Genomic DNA, 20,024 nt, shown 5'->3' on the forward strand with positions numbered 1-20,024 from the left:
CCCTTTATTTTTACACAGTATAAAATGCAATCCTGCAGCATAAACGTAAGCTACTTGCAATACAACCCTGCAACCTTTGTATTTCAATACAATACAAATTGATTTTAAATTCCATTAAAATCAGGGAGATGCAAAAACATTTATAAAATGTTATTAAACGGTGAAATGCTGCATCTGTTTAATGAATAAGACCATTACAGCATCTACTTCTTTCAAGTTCCGATGCCTGTGCTATGTGTCCTGCATCTTATGGGTATGTGAGATACACGGAACTAACGAGCGCCGGATACAGTGCGCGGGGGAAACTTATTGAGAGGGACACGGTAGAACAGGGGGGCGGATTTTTTAGTGGGACTAGAACGAAAGGTTGCATCCCAGGTGGGCGTACAGAGCTGTCAGAGGTTTCCGAGTTTCCGAGGCTGAAGAGTGAAGAGCGTGAGTGTGAAGAGGAGAGCGCAGCGCAGTGCATACAAGTATGTCCTGTGCCTGTAGGGTGCGCCCCCTGTACTGGCAGCCGCCCCATGCCCGCCAGCAGCAGCAGCTCTCAGCTATTATTACACTGCTGAGCTGTGTGTGTACTGGGCTTGTTTACAGGATCTGCTTATTGAAATATGACCAGGCTGAATTTGGGTAGAGAAGCAGATAATAATCTGATATATACAGAAAAGGGAACCCAAGCCTTTATTAGTTATTAGGGGTCACTCCATGTATATTCTTAGACTGAACTTCGATGTATAGGCATTAGTGTACGGAATTCCTGACTCACTATAGTGCTGTACATAGAAGACTTATAAAATAAAAATAAAAAAATGATGTAATGTTGAAATCATAATGCATTTTGTTGATGTCGAATGTACAAAAGTGTAAGTAGTTATGTGTAGATGAGCGCATTTAATGCTTTAATTTTTTTAATACATTATTTTATTGATTTTTACGTTACAGACAAAAATGAATAAATACAGATAACACTCTAGGCCTGAGAGTGCGGAAGTTGAGTAAGCGTATCAGATAATAGGAAATCCAGAAGGTGTTGTAGGCTGAACATGCCCTGGCAGCTGCCCAAGCAGCATATTGCCTCACAGTGCATGGCATAACAGGGAGAAACACACTAGATTGTAACAGAGTGCTTTCAAAATGTCTCATCCATTCTGAATTGATATACAGTAACTGCATCTGCTTTCTAATTCTAGCTCTAATCGGTTATCAGTCTGCTTACACATACGTTTATTTCTGTGTCAGATTCAGTTAAGCGCATAGGATTCGCTCCAGTGGCTTCCCCACATGTAACTGGTAGATGCAGGTTTTTATCACAGCCTGTGTCGGACTGAGCAGAATCGGTTATCGTAATAAGTGGGGAAAATGATCAATTCAGTTAGCTGTAAATGGTGTGATGTTCCATTATGCTATGGAAAACCCCCCACTATTTTGGGGGATATCGTATTAGCGCCGGTAAAACATCGGGTGCGAAAAAGTATGTTTTTTGCAATTTTTCCCGGTGCTTCACCGATTTTAATTTTTTTATTTATTTTATTTACAAGCTATCCAGATTGATCACCTGTAAAAAAAAAAAAAAAAAAAAGGCCCTTTCTCCCGAAAACACACAGATTCAGTGAAACCTGTGTGTTTTCGGTAGAAACAGCCCCGTTATTGCACAAAAGCTGGTCTGTTTCTGGGGATTTGGTTTCGCCTGCCTGAGACGGGCGAAACAAAATTCCTGATGACCGAGACAACCTGCAGTGTCTCATGCCCGCTGCAGCTGGCTGGGACTGCAGGCATGGCACCGCGGCCTGGAAGCTGCCACATGCCGCGGTGACCCCTGGCGGAGAAGCAGTGGGCAGCGCCGTGACCACATCCCCCGGCAGCAGTCACATGAAGAGTGAGTACCCATGTGACCGGGGGGAACCAGAGGAGCAGCGCTGCATTGGGAGCTGTCAGTAGCCGGAACCCGGTGCAGCATCAGTTAACCCCTGATAAGCTACCGCTTGTGCTGGCTTATCGGGGATAATTGGATAGCTCCCGGCGGGACAATTAGCCCAGGTAAATTACAGGGGGTAACTGGATATCCCCCTAAGAATGTAACTTCCATATCAATATCATTTCTCATCCGTCCTAGAGGATGCTGGTGACTCCAAAAGGACCATGGGGTATAGACGGGATCCGCAGGAGACATGGGCACTTTAAGACTAAATGGGTGTGAACTGGCTCCTCCCTCTGTGCCCCTCCTCCAGACCTCAGTTAGATTCTGTGCCCAGGGAGACTGGTCACACACAGGGGAGCTCTACTGAGTTTATCGGAAAATACATTGTTAGGTTTTTTATGTTCAGGGAGCACTGCTGGCAACAGGCTCCCTGCATCGTGGGACTGAGGGGAGAGAAGCAGACCTACTTCTGTGAGTTAAAGGACCTGCTTCTTAGGCTACTGGACACCTATTAGCTCCAGAGGGTCCGATCACTTGGTGCGCCTAGCTGCTCGTTGCCGGAGCCGCGCCATCACCCCCCTCAGAGCCAGAAAAAAGAAGCCGGGTGAGTATTACGAAGAAAAGAAGACCCAGTGACGGCAGAAGACTTCAGTATTGAGGTACCGCGCTGCGCGCCATGCTCCCACACACACATACGGCGGCACTAGCAGGGTGCAGGGCGCAGGGGGGGGGGGGGCGCCCTGGGCAGCATGATTACTGAAGTTAAGCACTGGCAAAAATATATATTAGAAGTGCCTATGCACTAAATATAGCCCCCGCCAGTATCAAAATTTTGAATATGAGCGGGACTGAAGCACGCCGGTGAGGGGGCGTGGCTTAGCCCTCACAGCTAACCAGCGCAATTTTCTCTTCACAGGAGCTGCAGAGACGCTGGCCCTGACCTCCACACTTCTGTACAAGTAACAGGGTGCAAATCGGGGGGGGGGGGCACAGTAATTTGGTGCTATTATCACTTGATATAAAAGTGCTAACAGTTCTGAGGCAGTGTGTAGAAAGTCTCAGTACCGGGATAGGCGCTGGGTGGTGAGCTGGTAAACTCCTTTTGTGTTTCTCTAACAGGCTTTCCTGTGGGTCTGTCCCCTTTAGCCCAGTGTGATTGTGCGTGTCGGTACATGTGTGTCGACATGTCTGAGGCTGAGTGCTCCTCCCCGGAGGAAGTTTCAGTGGGGGCAGATAAGGCGCTGGGAGTGACCCTGTCGGCACCACCGACAGCTGATTGGGTAGATATGTTGAGTACGTTGAATGGAAATGTGGCGTTATTGAATAAAAGGCTGGATAAATCTGATTTTCAGACCCATACATGGAGAAAATCCATGGAGGACGCCTTCTCTCAGGTCCAGACCCCCTCGGGGTCACAAAAGCGTTCATTTACCCAGATAGCAGATACTGATACCGACACGGACTCTGACTCCAGTGTCGACTATAGTGATGCCAGTTTGAATCCTAAACTGGTTAAGAGTATTCAGTACATGATTGTGGCAATTAAAGACGTATTGCATATCACAGAAGTCCCTACTATTCCTGATACAAGGGTCTGTTTGTATAAGGGTAAAAAACCTGAGGTGACGTTTCCCCCCTCTCATGAGCTGAACACACTTTTTGAAAAAGCTTGGGAATCTCCTGACAAAAGGTTACAGATTCCCAAAAGGATTCTGATGGCATATCCATTCCCCTCTGAGGACAGGGAAAAGTGGGAATCAACCCCCAATGTGGACAAAGCTCTGTCACGGCTGTCCAAAAAGGTGGCGCTTCAGTCTCCTGACACGGCTGCCCTAAAGGACCCTGCGGATCGTAGGCAGGAAACTACTTTAAAATCCATTTATGTCACTACGGGTACGCTGCTCAGACCTGCCGTTGCGTCGGCATGGGTGAGTAGTGCTATTGGAAAGTGGGCAGATAACTTGGCATCTGACATAGATACCCTGGATAGGGATAGTATTCTTTTGACTCTCGGCTATATCAGGGACGCTGCAGCCTACCTAAAGGATGCAGCGAGGGATATTGGCCTGTTGGGATCAAGGGCCAATGCCATGGCAGTCTCGGCCAGGAGAGCACTGTGGATTCATCAATGGAATGCTGATGCCGACTCTTAAGAAAGCTATTGAGGCTTTCCCGTATAAAGGTGGTGTCTTATTTGGTGACGGCCTCACTGATCTGGTATCTACGGCTACCGCGGGTAAGTAATCATTTCTACCGTATGTCCCTGCACATCAGAAAAAGACGCCTCATCAGATGCAGTCCTTTCGGCCCAATAAATACAAAAAAGGAAGAGGGTCGTGTCTAAAGGTAGAGGAAGGGGATAAAGGTCACCTGCTGTGGCAGGTTCCCAGGAGCAGAAGTCCTCCCCGGCTTCTGCCAAGTCCACCGCATGACGCTGGGGCTCCTCTGCAGGAGTCCGCACCGGTGGGGGCACGTCTCCGACTCTTCAGTCAGGTCTGGTTTCACTCGGGCCTGGATCCTTGGGTGTTAGAAATAGTGTCCCAAGGGTACAAACTGGAGTTTCAAGACGTGCCCCCCCACCGATTTTTCAAATCGTCCTTGCCAGTTTCTCTTCCAGAAAGGGAGGTAGTGTGCGCTGCGATACAAAAGCTGTGTCAACAGCGAGTCATTGTCACGGTACCCCCCGTCACAACTCGGAGAAGGGTTTTATTCGAGCCTGTTCGTCGTCCCAAAGCCGGATGGCTCGGTCAGACCGATCCTGAACCTAAAATCCCTCAATTTATATCTGAAAGTTTCAAATTTAAGATGGAATCTCTTCGAGCAGTGATCTCCAGTCTGGAAGGGGGGGATTTTATGGCGTCAGTTGACATCAAAGATGCCTACTTACATGTCCCAATATATCCTCCACATTAAGCTTTCCTGAGGTTTGCTATTCAGGATTGTCATTACCAATTTCAGATGTTGCCGTTTGGTCTTTCCACGGCTCCGAGGATTTTCACCAAAGTAATGGTGGAAATTATGGTGCTCCTGCGCAAGCAGGGTGTCACAATTATCCCGTACTTGGATGATCGCCTGATAAAGACGAGATCAAAGGAGCAGTTACTAAGAAACGTTGCGCTCTCCTTGACAGTCATGCAACAACATGGTTGGATCCTAAATTTGCCAAAGTCACAGTTGGTTCCGACAACACGGCTGTCTTTCTTGGGCATGATCCTGGACACGGAACTGCAGAGAGTGTTTATCCCAGGGGAAAAAGCTCTGGAAATACAGAACATGGTCAATGAGATTCTGAAACCGGCAAGAGTGTCGATTCATCAATGCACTAGGGTGCTGGGGAAGATAGTGGCAGCCTGCGAAGCCATTCCGTTTGGCAGGTTCCATGCCAGGGTGTTTCAGTGGGACCTGTTGGACAAGTGATCCGGGTCTCACCTGCACATGCACCGGAAAATAATCCTATCTTCCAGGACCAGAATATCTCTCCTGTGGTGGCTCCAAAGTTCTCACCTAGAGGGACGCAGGTTCGGGGTCCAGGATTGGGTCCTGGTGACCACGGATACAAGCCTCCGAGGCTGGGTGGCAGTCACACAGGGGGAAAATTTCCAGGGAAAATGGTCAAGCCAGGAAGCTTGTCTGCACATAAACGTTCTGGAATTAAGAGCCATCTACAACGGCCTTCTACAAGCGGAACATCATCTTCGCGGTCTGCCCGTCCTGATTCAGTCGGACAACATAACAGCAGTGGCGTACATAAACCGCCAGGGTGGAACAAAGAGCAGAGCGGCGATGGCGGAGGCCACAAAAGTTCTCAGCTGGGCGGAAAAACATGCAAGCGCTCTGTTAGCAGTCTTCATTCTGGGCGTGGACAATTGGGAAGCAGACTTCCTCAGCAGACACGATCTCCATCCAGGAGAGTGAGGTCTTCATCAAGAGGTCTTTGCAGAAGTGACAAGTCATTGGGGAATTCCTCAAATAGACATGATGGCGTCTCACGTCAACAAGAAGCTTCAGAGATATTGTTCCAGGTCGAGGGACCCTCAAGCCAGTGCAGTGGACGCCCTGCTGACACCGTGGCTGTTTCAGTCTGTATATGACTCCACTTCCACTCATTCCAAAGGTGATAAGGATCATAAGAAGAACAAGGGTTCAGGCGATACTCATTGTTCCAGATTGGCCACGGAGGGCCTGGTATCCGGATCTTCAGGAATTACTCATAGGAGATCCCTGGCCTCTTCCTCTAAGAGAGCATCTGTTACTGCAAGGGCCGTGCATGTTCCAGGACTTATCGTGGTTGCGTTTGGCGGCGTGGCGTTTGAACGCCAAATCCAAGCTCGAAAGGGTATTCCCGGTGAAGTCATCCCCACTCTGCTTAAAGCTAGAAAGGAGGTTACGGCGAAGCATTATCACCGTATTTGTAGAAAATATGTGTCTTGGTGTGAACCCAAGAAGGCTCCTACGGAAGAATTTCAGCTGGGTCGTTTTCTCCATTTTTTGCAGGCAGGTGTGGATGCGGGCCTAAAGTTAGGCTGCATTAAAGTGCAGATTTCTATCAATTTTTCTCTTACGTCCTAGAGGATGCTGGGGACTCCGTAAGGACCATGGGGTATAGACGGGCTCCGCAGGAGACATGGGCACCTAAAAGAACTTTCTAGTATGGTGTGCACTGGCTCCTCCCTCTATGCCCCTCCTCCAGACCTCAGTTAGATCTTGTGCCCAGAGGAGATAGGGTGCATTACAGGGAGCTCTCCTGAGTTTTCTGTAAAAAGAATTTTGTTAGGTTTTTTATTTTCAGGGAGCTCTGCTGGTAACAGACTCCATGCATCGTGGGACTGAGGGGAGAGAAGCAGACCCACTTCTTAAAGGTTAAGGGGTCTGCTTCTAAGGCTACTGGACACCATTAGCTCCAGAGGGAGTCGGAACACAGGTCTCACCCTGGGGTTCGTCCCGGAGCCGCGCCGCCATCCTCCTCACAGATGCCAGAAAAAAGAATCCGGGTGAGTATGTCAGACATAAGAAGACATCAGGCGGCAGAAGACTTCAGATCTGAAGCTGCGCGCCATTGCTCTCACACTTACACACACATGGCACTGATGGGTGCAGGGCGCAGGGGGGGTGCCCTGGGCAGCAATAAACCTCGTTTTAGGCAAAAAAGTATGTAGTGAGGCTGCGGAGGCAGTAAACTACGGATCCCCTCCATTTTTTTTCAAATTCACGAGCGGGACCGAAGCCCGCTGCGCGAGGGGGCGGAGGTTGATCCCTCAGCACTAACCAGTGCCATTTTCTCCACAGAGGCTGCAGAGAACGCTGGCTCCCCGGACTCTCCCCTGCTGAGCATCAGAGGGCTGAAAAAAAGAGAGGGGGGCACATAATTAAGGCGCAGTGAGTGGGGAAATCTATATACATTATATATATATATATATATATATATATATATATATATATATATATGTGTATGCGCTATCTGGGGTTTTTTGTTTTTTTTCCTGGGTCAGTTGGCGCTGGTGTGTGCTGGCATACTCTCTCTCTGTCTCTCCAAAGGGCCTTCTTTAGGGAATTGTCCCCTTATAGTTATATCCCAGTGTGTGTGGGGTGTCGGTACGTGTGTCGGCATGTCTGAAACGGAAGGCTTATCCAAAGAGGAGGTGGAACAGATGAGTGGTGTGTCTCAGTCGGCGGTGCCGACTCAGGATTGGATGGATATGTGGCATATGTTAAATGCTAGTGTAGCTTCACTGCATAGAAGACTGGACAAAGCAGAGTCCAGTGCGTCGGCAGGTAATCAATCTACGGATTATACCGACTCACAGGACCCGTCGGGGTCTCAAACGTCCCTTCTCACAAATAAGGGACACAGATACCGACACGGACTCTGATTCCAGTGTCGACTATGATGAAGCAAGATTGCACCCCAGGGTGACAAAGTATTCAGTGCATGGTTATTGCAATAAAAGATGTGTTACATATCACTGATGAGCCCTCTGTGCCCAACACGAGGATACACATGTTTAAGGGAAAGAAACAAGTTATAAACTTTCCTCCTTCCCATGAAATTCATGAGTTATGTGAAAAAGCATGGGAAACTCCAGATAAGAAACTGCAGATTCCCAAAAGGGTTCTTATGGCGTACCCTTTCCCTACACAGGACAGGGTACGTTGGGAATCCTCTCCCACAGTGGACAAAGCCTTAACACGCCTTTCCAAGAAGGTGGCGCTACCGTCCCCTGACACAGCGGCCCTCAAGGATCCTGCGGACCGCAGGCAAGAGACTACACTTAAGTCTATCTACACTCATACTGGTACTTTGCTTAGACTGGCAATTGCGTCGGCATGGGTATGTAGTGCAGTAGCAGCTTGGATGGATACACGGTCAGCTGACCTTGATACCCTAGATAGGGATACAATTTTGTTAACATTAGCTCATATAAAGGACACAGTCTTATATATGAGGGATGCTCAAAGAGACATTGGTTTACTGGGTTCAAGAGCCAATGCTATGGCTATTTTGGCAAGAAGAGCCTTATGGATCCGCCAATGGCCGGGGGATGCAGACTCAAAAAGGCATATGGAGGTTTTACCTTACAAAGGTGATGTATTGTTTGGGGACGGCCTTGCGGACCTGATCTCTACAGCTACCGCGGGTAAGTCGACCTTTTTACCTTTTGTTCCCCAACAGCAAAAGAAACCCCCCACAATATCAGATGCAGTCCTTTCGGTTGCATTGATCCAGAAGAGGTCGGGGCTCCTCTTTCCTCGCCAGAGGTAAGGGTAGAGGCAAGAGGACACCTGCTGCGGCTGGTTCCCAAGAGCAGAAGTCCTCCCTGGCTTCTGCTAAGTCTACCGCATGACGCTGGGGCTCCCCTGCGGGAGTCCGCACAGGTGGGGGCACGCCTTGACTATTCAGCCAAGTCTGGGTTCTGTCAGACGTGGACCCTTGGGTGATAGAAATAGTCTCCCAGGGCTACAAGCTGGAATTCGAAGAGGTGCCCCCATGCCGATTTTTCAAGTCGGCCTTACAAGCTTCTACCCCAGAGCGGGAAGTAGTGCTAGCTGCAATTCAAATGCTGTGTCAACAGCGAGTGATTATCAGGGTTCCCCTGAGCCAACAGGGAAAAGGGTATTATTCAACCCTATTTGTGGTTCCGAAGTCGGATGGTTCGGTAAGGCCCATTTTAAACCTAAAATCCCTGAACCTGTACCTGAAAAGATTCAAATTCAAGATGGAATCGCTCCGAGTGGTGATAGCCTGCCTGGAAGGGGGGGATTTTATGGTGTCACTGGACATAAAGGATGCTTACCTTCATGTCCCCATATATCCCTCTCATCAGGAGTACCTGAGATTCGCGGTACAGGATTGTCATCATCAGTTTCAGACGTTGCCGTTTGGGCTGTCCACGGCCCCGAGGATTTTCACCAAGATAATGGCGGAAATGATGGTGATCCTGCGCAAGCGAGGAGTCACAATTATCCCATACTTGGACGATCTCCTGATAAAAGCGAGATCAAGAGAGCAATTACTGGAGAACGTGTCACTCTCTCAGAGAGTGCTTCAACAACATGGGTGGATTCTCAATCTACCAAAGTCACAGTTGGTTCCGACAACTCGACTACCGTTCCTAGGCATGATACTGGACACGGAACAAAAGAAAGTTTTCCTCCCGTTGGAAAAAGTCCAGGACCTCCAGAACATGGACCGAGAACTACTAAAGCCGAAAAGAGTGTCAGCTCATCAATGCACTCGGGTTCTGGGGAAAATGGTGGCAACTTACGAGGCCATTCCCTTCGGCAGGTTCCATGCAAGGACGTTTCAATGGGATCTTCTGGACAAATGGTACGGGTCCCATCTACAATTACATAAAAAAATAACACTGTCCCCCAGGGCCAGGGTGTCTCTTCTATGGTGGCTACAAAATGCTCACCTTCTAGAGGGTCGCAGGTTCGGCATTTAGGACTGGATCCTGGTAACCAGGTTACCAGGATCCAGTAACCACGGACGCGAGCCTCCGAGGATGGGGAGAAGTCACCCAATGAAGAAATTTTCAGGGACTATGGTCGGACCAGGAGTCCTGTCTACACATCAACGTGTTGGAGCTAAGGGCCATATACAACGGCCTTCGACAAGCGGAAAATCTTCTTCGCAACCTACCGGTTCTGATTCAGTCAGACAATGTCACAGCAGTAGCTCATGTGAACCGCCAAGGCGGGACAAGAAGCAGAGTTGCGATGGCGGAAGCCACCAGGATTCTTCGCTGGGCGGAAAATCACGTAAGCGCTCTATCAGCTGTCTTCATTCCGGGAGTGGACAACTGGGAAGCAGACTTCCTCAGCGGACACGATCTCCATCCAGGAGAGTGGGGACTTCATCAAGAAGTCTTTGCAGAGATACGGGTCTCTGGGGAGTTCCTTAAATAGACATGATGGCGTCACGCCTCAACAAGAAGCTTTGGAGGTATTGTGCCAGGTCCCGGGACCCTCAGGCAATAGCAGTAGACGCTCTGGTAACGCCATGGGTGTTCCAGTCGGTCTACGTGTTTCCTCCGCTTCCTCTCATCACAAAAGTGTTGAGGATCATGAGACGAAAAAGAGTACAGACAATACTCATTGTTCCAGACTGGCCTCGAAGGGCCTGGTACTCAGATCTTCAGGAGATGCTCACAGAAGATCCTTGGCCTCTTCCTCTAAGAGAGGACCTGTTACAGCAGGGGCCCTGTCTGTTCCAAGACTTACCGCGGTTACGTTTGACGGCATGGCGGTTGACCGCCGGATCCTAGCGGAGAAGGGTATTCCGGAGGAGGTCATACCTACTCTAATAAAGGCTAGGAAGGAGGTGACGTCAAAACATTATCACCGTATCTGGCGGAAATATGTCTCTTGGTGTGAAACCAAGAATGCTCCTACGGAAGATTTCCATCTGGGTCGTTTTCTCCACTTCCTACAGACAGGAGTGGATATGGGCCTAAAGTTAGGCTCTGTTAAAGTACAGATTTCGGCTTTGTCAATATTCTTTCAGAAGGAATTGGCTTTTCTTACAGAAGTCCAGACTTTTGTAAAAGGAGTACTGCACATCCAGCCTCCTTTTGTGGCACCATGGGACCTGAACGTGGTGTTGCAGTTCCTTTAAATCACACTGGTTTGAACCCCTTAAAACGGTGGAGTTAAAATGTCTCACCTGGAAGGTGGTCATGTTGTTAGCCTTGGCATCTGCGAGGCGTGTGTCAGAATTGGCGGCCTTGTCTTACGAGAGCCCTTACTTGATTTTTCATGTGGATAGAGCGGAATTGAGGACTCGTCCTCAATTTTTACCCAAGGTGGTGTCTTCATTTCATATGAACAAACCTATAGTGGTGCCTGTGGCTACGAGTGACTTGGAGGATTCCATGTCCCTGGATGGAGTCAGGGCCTTAAAAATGTATGTAGCCAGGACGGCTAGAATTAGGAAAACAGATGCATTGTTTGTCCTGTATGCTGCCAACAAGATTGGCGCGCCTGCTTTGAAGCAGACTATTGCTCGCTGGATCTGTAACACGATTCAGCAGGCTTATGTTACGGCTGGAATGCCGTTACCGCATTCAGTAAAAGCCCATTCCACTAGGAAGGGGGGCTCTTCTTGGGCGGCTGCCCGAGGCGTCTCGGCATTACAGCTTTGCCGAGCAGCAACTTGGTCGGGGTCAAACACTTTTGCTAAATTCTACAAGTTTGATACCCTGGCTGATGAGGACCTAGCATTTGCTCAGTCGGTACTGCAGAGTCATCCGCACTCTCCCGCCCGATTGGGAGCTTTGGTATAAACCCCATGGTCCTTACGGAGTCCCCAGCATCCTCTAGGACGTAAGAGAAAATAAGATTTTAAACCTACCGGTAAATCTTTTTCTCCTAGTCCGTAGAGGATGCTGGGCGCCCGTCCCAGTGCGGAAAATCTGCAAGACTTGTATATAGTTATTGCTTACATAAGGGTTATGTTACAGTTAGAATCGGTCTTGGACCGATACTGTTGTTTGTTCATACTGTTAACTGGTTAATGTATTCCAGGTTATATGGTATGATTGGTGTGGGCTGGTATGAATCTTGCCCTTAGATTAACAAAATCCTTACCTCGTATTGTCCATCTCCTCTGGGCACAGTTCTCTAACTGAGGTCTGGAGGAGGGGCATAGAGGGAGGAGCCAGTGCACACCATACTAGAAAGTTATTTTAGGTGTCCATTTCTCCTGCGGAGCCCGTCTATATCCCATGGTCCTTACGGAGTCCCCAGCATCCTCTACGGAGTAGGAGAAAAAGATTTACCGGTAGGTTTAAAATCTTATTTTTTTCAAAAAGAATTGACTGCCCTTCCAGAGGTTCAGACTTTCGTGAAAGGAGTGTTGCACATCCAACCTCCATTTGTTCCCCCAGTGGCACCATGGGACCTTAACGTGGTGTTGCAGTTTCTTATGTCACACTGGTTTGAACCTTTACGAAAGGTTGAGTTAAAATTTCTCACTTGGAAAGTGGTCATGCTTTTGGCCTTGGCGTCCGCAAGGCGGGTGACTAAGGTGGTTTCTTCGTTTCACACGAACCAACCTATTGTGGTGCTTGTGGCTACTGAAGCCTTGGCTGATTCAAAGTCTCTCGATTGTAGTCAGAGCTTTGAAAATGTATGTCGCCAGAATGGATCAGATTAGGAAATCAGAGGCTCTGTTTATCCTGTATGCTCCCAACAAAATTTGGGCTCCTGCTTCTAAGCAGACTATTGCACGCTGGATCTGTAATACGATTCGGCTTGCTCATTCTACGGCTGGATTGCCGTTACCGAAGTCAGTGAAGGCCCATTCTACCAGAAAGGTGGGCTCCTCTTGGGCGGCTGCCAGAGGATTCTCGGCGGTTAAACTTTGCCGAGCAGCTACTTGGTCGGGTTCAAACACTTTTCCTAAGTTCTACAAGTTTGATACCCTGGCTGATGAGGACCTCATGTTTGCTCAATCGGTGCTGCAGAGTTGTCCGCACTCTCCTGCCCGGTCTGGAGCTTTGGTATAAACACCATGGTCCTTTTGGAGTCCCCAGCATCCTGTAGGACGTATGAGAAAATAGGATTTTAATACCTACCGGTAAATCCTTTTCTCTTCGTAGAGGACGCTGGGCGCCCGTCCCTGTGCGGACCCTATCTGCAGTACTTGTTGATAGTTATTGCTTTTGTTACACAGAGGTTGTGTTTCGGTTATGTTCAGCCTGTTGCTGTTTTTAGTTCATGCTGTTAACTGGTATTTTCTTAAAAGCCATGTTGTACGGTGTGTTGTGGTGTGAGCTGGTATGTATCTCTCCCTTAGTTTAACAAAAATCCTTTTCCTCAAAATGTCCGTCTCCCTGGCCACAGTTCCTATAACTGATGTCTGGAGGAGGGGCATAGAGGGAGGAGCCAGTTCACACCCATTTAAAGTCTTAAAGTGCCCATGTCTCCTGCGGATCCCGTCTATACCCCATGGTCCTTTTGGAGTCCCCAGCATCCTCTACGGACTAAGAGAAAATGATTTACCGGTAGGTATTAAAATCCTATTTTTTCATTTGCCATTTTAAGGTCACATACATTAATAGAGTTGGGAAGAGGGTAAAAGCCAGATTTATACTAACTATATAAGAAAAGCCATGTCTATAATAAGTGTAGACAAAAAGCTGGACACACCCACAGATTCTTCTGTATTAAAGGGATGTAGATATGTGACCGACGGTTAGGAGACTGCCAGTCAAAATTCCGACCCCCTACAACCTGCTTGCTCTGAATCCCGACAGTCGACATGCCGTCTAGTAGGGACTATTTGTCACCGAGCCTGCAGTGTGGCGAGCTTTTTCTATTAAGCTAGATTTTTCTGTGTTATTGGTATAGATCGTCTTTTTATGTGGATAATTTTTTTTCAATATATTTAATATGGGTCTGACTTTACTCACACTCAGAGAGATGTGCAGACTTATGTTTTCTGTGTTGGATTGCCTTTTGTTTCACCTGCTTACCATCTGTGTTGGCTGATATTATATAGCATAAGAGCCAGCTGTATGGTCCTTTAAACACGTGGGACTCCCATTCTGCCTCATCTACTAGCCATGATTATTCGTGTCATTTGTGTAGGTAAGATGAGCACACCTTATCATTTTAAAAAGTTGGTTCCTATGTCATTTAGATTAGTATCTCACCATTTTTCCATTATATAATTATGTATGTAGTATTGGAGATTTCCATGTGGATAGTACGACATGGAATTTTATACAAGCAAACCAATGACGATTTCAGTCTTTTATGATTGACACTAGTATATCCGTCTTCTCTTTGTTTATAGGTTACAATGGCTGAATGTGAAGTACAAACTGCAGAAGTCCCTTCTCTTATAAAAGAGGAAGCAGTTCAGAGGCCAGTTACGACCCAGCAGAAGCAATTACCGCGCTTGTGCAGATTTTACTCCCAGGGCCGCTATTGCCAGTTTGGCCGAAGATGTCGATTTCTACACCAACGTTTAGATGCCAGTGCCCTTGAGAAAAATATTAAGCCAGCATTACAGTGTGCAACAGCGGAGGAAAGTGGTGTTGCAGAAGTGCCTGCGGCTCAGAGCAACTCTGAGTTGAATCCACTCCAATACAAAAATCACCCTGAAACAACAAACAGGCAGTATCGAAACAGAAGGCCATGTCGTTACTTTGTTTCTGGATACTGTTCCATGGAGGGAAACTGCAGGTTTTGGCACCCAGAGAAGCTCCCTTCAGTACGTGATGATCACTCTGGAAACAAGAAACCATCTGTAAGGAATAAGGTGGTGCCGCAGGCAGTAGTTCCAGAAGAAATCAGAGCTGCAAATCTGACTGCAGAAATGGCGGCACAACTTAGAACCACGGAAATATCTCAGCTACTGAAGAGGTTTCCTAAGGATAAAGTGATCATTCAGGAGAGAGAGGATGGAAAGGTTACCTATTACAGGGTTACTGTGGAGCCTACAGATCCAGACTGGGTTAGTTATGGGTCCAACACTGGGGCATTGTTCTCACTGACTTAAATGTTTATCCTTTAATAAAAACATAAGAAGTCTATTAATAGCCATACAAATTAGAGTGAGTAGTGTAGTTTGCACCATTAGAACATGAAAGCGACATGTCTGAAGATGGCATTCATTGTCTTATTTTTATGTGTGAACAAGGCCTTGAGCAAAGATTTTTGCCAAATAATGTTGAGTTTATGCATCATCACAAATTTCAATTAAAAAGCTGTAAACAGCTTGTATAGACGCACATGCTATGGAGCCAGTTATTGTTTTATTACCCCATCTGTATATTAGAATCTACCTGTAAGTCACCCAGGAGATCTCTGTTCATCTCAGAAGATGAGAGAATGTGCGACCAAGTAGTTGATCACACACGGGGGTAAATGTATTATAGTGAGAGCTGCCACAGGTGCGGGGCTTCGGGCAAGATTGGCCGTATTTTTAAAGAAGCAATCATTTACAAGTCCAAACCAACCTGGATCCAACCCGCTTGAAAAATACGCCCATTCTCGTCCAAAGTCCTGCACCTCCGGCAACTTGGACCCTATTACATTTACCCCACAGTGTTACCATTGCTCTTATCCCACTGCAGCTGTTGGTTGAGCACAAGTTCTGACTCTGTTTTTGGTTTCTCTGCAAAATAACAGTATCTATAGAATCTCAGATTGCAAACCTGTCTCATTAGTTGTAGCAATTTCTTCTACAATGCATTCACTTTAAATGTCAGGAATGCCTGTTGGATCTCTTTAGCCTTTCATTTGCATAGTATAGCACTTTTCAGAATCCAGCTGGCCCACAGAGAGGAACAAGTGTTAGGGGATGCAAGCCCCTCTTATTTCGTGTGTTTTTCTTTTTCCTATTACATGTCCATGACCATGAAAACTGATGCCAGATATAGCATTTTTTTAATAGAACACCGTTTACATGGATTTATGCTCCTCTTGAGAGGATCTGCCCTTCAAATGAATTCATTATAATAATAATAACAATGCAGATAAGGGACATGTTAGAAATGTCTAATTAATTTCTTTTTTTCTATTTTTATCTATCCCCGTAGTTACCTCACTTCTGTCCCCAACTCTGAACAAACTGCTTGATCTGAAAAACTTTAGAAACTTAAATGTATAATGCATGTTTGACTAGATTACATTTTAATAAACTAGCACACCGTTGAAGTTATAGGCAAATATAACACACTAAACCATTTCAAAATGTTTGCCTGATTGGCATAAATAGCCACCAGCACTCTTGTGTGTGAGCACATCCCTCACCACCACATCAATACCTGATGTCTCCACTCTGTCATCATGACCGTTTCATTTTCTGACATCATGTGACTGGGGCAGCAGGTAAGACTACTCAGGGTGTCTGCCTGAAAAAGAGTCACACGTGAAACATTTCCGGATAAGGAAACATTCTAAAATGAAATCGGTGGGGTAACTACAGGATGACTATGCTAGCAAATGTCCTGGGGCCCACCCCAAAATCAGTCACTAAATACTGTAGTCTGAAGCGCTGTTTGTTTCACAGTGGCCACTGCTATTGGGACACAATTCTACTTTCTGTATAAGCCCGTCCCCAGACTCCTGTGGAGCAAGCCAATGGTAGTCTGGGGGCAGTCTTATACAGGAAGGAGAACTGAAGCTGAATGCTGCGTCCTGAGTACAACCTCCGGTGTGAAACACAGCACTGCCAATCCCAGGGGTCAAATAGTTTTGCCAGGGGCCTCCAAGCTACTAGTTACGCCACTGCGACTTTTTGTAGCAGAGCAGTTAGCGGTTAGGACATAATGGTTAAATTATCTGTTTGAATGACGCAGGTTTTCAGAGAAGGTTTGTTCCACTGTAATTATGTGGAAACACAAAGCCAATCGGGAGACTGTATTAGTGGAAATTTCTGGTGTAACATTCTTTACAGTTTAATGTTCAAGAAAGTTGCTTGTGAGTACATAGACCATGCTTGCCAGTAACAAGTGGTGCAAACTCATGAATAATCTGGCATGTTCCATAACTGCCTACATATTGATATCTTAAATGGTGGCTAGAGAAGACAATGTATATCTGGAATTCATAGGGCGCAAGACATGTTTATATAGTGCCTGTTTACAGTTATGTGTTTATTGTGTAGGTAACAAGTCCAGCTTAAAGGAAAGTGTCAGTTTTGTAGGGTTTGTGGAAGTCCTATTGATAGAGATGCTGCGCATATCTCAAAGTGCTTGGCCAATCAGAACAGAGTAGTGAATATATTTTCTCTATCGTCCTAGTGGATGCTGGGGTTCCTGAAAGGACCATGGGGAATAGCGGCTCCGCAGGAGACAGGGCACAAAAAGTAAAGCTTTAGGATCAGGTGGTGTGCACTGGCTCCTCCCCCTATGACCCTCCTCCAAGCCTCAGTTAGATTTTTGTGCCCGGCCGAGAAGGGTGCAATCTAGGTGGCTCTCCTGAGCTGCTTAGAATAAAAGTTTAGTTAGGTTTTTTTATTTTCAGTGAGTCCTGCTGGCAACAGGCTCACTGCATCGTGGGACTAAGGGGAGAAGAAACGGACTCACCTGAGTGCAGAGTGGATCGGGTTTCTTAGGCTACTGGACACTAGCTCCAGAGGGACGATCACAGGTTCAGCCTGGATGGGTCACCGGAGCCGCGCCGCCGTCCCCCTTACAGAGCCAGAAGAGACGAAGAGGTCCGGTGAAATCGGCGGCAGAAGACATCCTGTCTTCAGACTAAGGTAGCGCACAGCACCGCAGCTGTGCGCCATTGCTCTCAGCACACTTCACACTCCGGTCACTGAGGGTGCAGGGCGCTGGGGGGGGGGAGCGCCCTGAGACGCAATATAACGGAATACCTTAGGTGGCAAAACAGAATACATCACATATAGCTCCTGGGCTATATGGATGTATTTTAATCCCCTGCCATTTTACACAGAAAAGCGGGAGATAAGGACGTCGTGAAGGGGCGGAGCCTATCTCCTCAGCACACAAGCGCCATTTTCCCTCACAGCTCCGCTGGAAGGACGGCTCCCTGACTCTCCCCTGCAGTCCTGCTTCAGAATCAGGGTAAAAAAGAGAAGGGGGGGCATTTTTGGCAGCAAATAACGATAATAACAGCAGCTATAAGGGAATAACACTTATATAAGGTTATCCCTGTATATATATATATAGCGCTGGGTGTGTGCTGGCAGACTCTCCCTCTGTCTCTCCAAAGGGCTAAGTGGGGTCCTGTCCTCTATCAGAGCATTCCCGGTGTGTGTGCTGTGTGTCGGTACGCGTGTCGACATGTATGAGGAGGAAAATTATGTGGAGGCGGAGCAGTTGCCTGTGTTGGTGATGTCACCCCCTAGGGAGTCGACACCTGACTGGATGATTGTATTTAAACAATTAAGTGATAATGTCAGCAATTTGCAGAAAACTGTTGACGACATGAGACAGCCGGCAAATCAATTAGTGCCTGTCCAGGCGTCTCAGACACCGTCAGGGGCGCTAAAACGCCCGTTACCTCAGTGGGTCGACACAGACCCTGACACAGATACTGAGTCTAGTGTCGACGGTGACGAGACAAACGTAATGTCCAGTAGGGCCACACGTTACATGATCACGGCAATGAAAGAGGCATTGAACCTTTCTGACACTACAAGTACCACAAAGAAGGGTATTATGTGGGGAGAGAAAAAACTACCAATATTTTTTCCTGAGTCAGAGAAAATAAATGAGGTGTGTGAAAAAGCGTGGGTTTCCCCCGATAAAAAACAGCTAATTTCTAAAAAATTATTAGCATTATATCCTTTCCCGCCAGAGGTTAGGGCGCGTTGGGAAACACCCCCTAGGGTAGATAAGGCGCTCACACGTTTATCAAAACAAGTAGCGTTACCGTCTCCTGATACGGCTACCCTCAAAGAACCAGCTGATAGAAGGCTGGAAAATATCCTAAAAAGTATATACACACATACTGGTGTTATACTGCGACCAGCAATCGCCTCAGCCTGGATGTGCAGTGCTGGAGTCGCATGGTCGGATTCCCTGACCGAGAATATTGATACCCTGGATAGGGACAATATTTTGTTAACTATAGAACATTTAAAGGATGCACTACTATATATGCGTGATGCACAGAGGGATATTTGCACCCTGGCATCAAGAATAAGTGCTATGTCCATCTCTGCCAGAAGAGCGTTATGGACGCGACAGTGGTCAGGGGATGCGGATTCCAAACGGCACATGGAAGTATTGCCGTATAAAGGGGAGGAGTTATTTGGGGCTGGTCTATCGGACCTGGTGGCCACGGCAACGGCTGGAAAATCCACCTTTTTACCCCAGGTCACTCCACATCAGCAGAAAAAGACACCGTCTTTTCAAACTCAGTCCTTTCGTTCCCATAAGTACAAGCGAGCAAAAGGCCACTCTTTTCTGCCCCGGGGCAGAGGAAGAGGAAAAAGACTGCACCATGCAGCCGCTTCACAGGAGCAGAAGCCCTCCCCTGCTTCTGCCAAGTCTTCAGCATGACGCTGGGGCTTTACAAGCAGACTCAGATATGGTGGGGGCCCGTCTCAAGAATTTCAACGCGCAGTGGGCTCACTCGCAAGTGGATCCCTGGATTCTACAGGTAGTATCGCAGGGGTACAAACTGGAATTTCGAGGCGTTTCCCCCTCGTCGTTTCCTGAAGTCTGCTTTACCAAAGTCTCCCTCCGACAGGGAGGCAGTTTTGGCAGCCATTCACAAGCTGTATTCCCAGCAGGTGATAATCAAGGTACCCCTCCTGCAACAAGGAAAGGGGTATTATTCCACGCTGTTTGTGGTACCGAAGCCGGACGGCTCGGTGAGACCAATTTTAAATCTGAAATCCTTGAACACTTACATAAAAAGGTTCAAATTCAAGATGGAGTCACTCAGAGCAGTGATAGCAAACCTGGAAGAAGGGGACTATATGGTGTCTCTGGACATCAAGGATGCTTATCTCCACGTCCCGATATACCCTTCTCACCAAGGGTACCTCAGGTTTGTAGTACAAAACTGTCATTATCAGTTTCAGACGCTGCCGTTTGGATTGTCCACGGCACCTCGGGTCTTTACCAAGGTAATGGCCGAAATTATGATTCTTCTAAGAAGAAAAGACATTTTAATT

The 20,024-nt window shown here is 47.3% G+C and overlaps 1 protein-coding gene across 2 annotated transcripts in view; it reads left to right on the forward strand.

Annotated features, from left to right (window-relative positions):
• The first annotated feature begins 230 nt into the window (after positions 1 to 230).
• LOC134932282 (uncharacterized) overlaps positions 231 to 20,024 on the forward strand; it is a 70,820-nt gene continuing 51,026 nt past the window's right edge. Inside the window, exons 1-2 of one of the 2 annotated variants that reach the window (XM_063926581.1) lie at positions 231 to 473; positions 14,217 to 14,879. In XM_063926581.1, coding sequence (XP_063782651.1) covers positions 234 to 473; positions 14,217 to 14,879 — 903 coding nt within the window. In that variant the 5' untranslated portion in view covers positions 231 to 233. The remainder of the gene's footprint in view (positions 474 to 14,216; positions 14,880 to 20,024) is intronic. The other variant, XM_063926582.1, reaches the window with a different exon arrangement.

This window comes from Pseudophryne corroboree, chromosome 6, assembly GCF_028390025.1.
Source record: "Pseudophryne corroboree isolate aPseCor3 chromosome 6, aPseCor3.hap2, whole genome shotgun sequence".
Taxonomy (NCBI): domain Eukaryota; kingdom Metazoa; phylum Chordata; class Amphibia; order Anura; family Myobatrachidae; genus Pseudophryne; species Pseudophryne corroboree.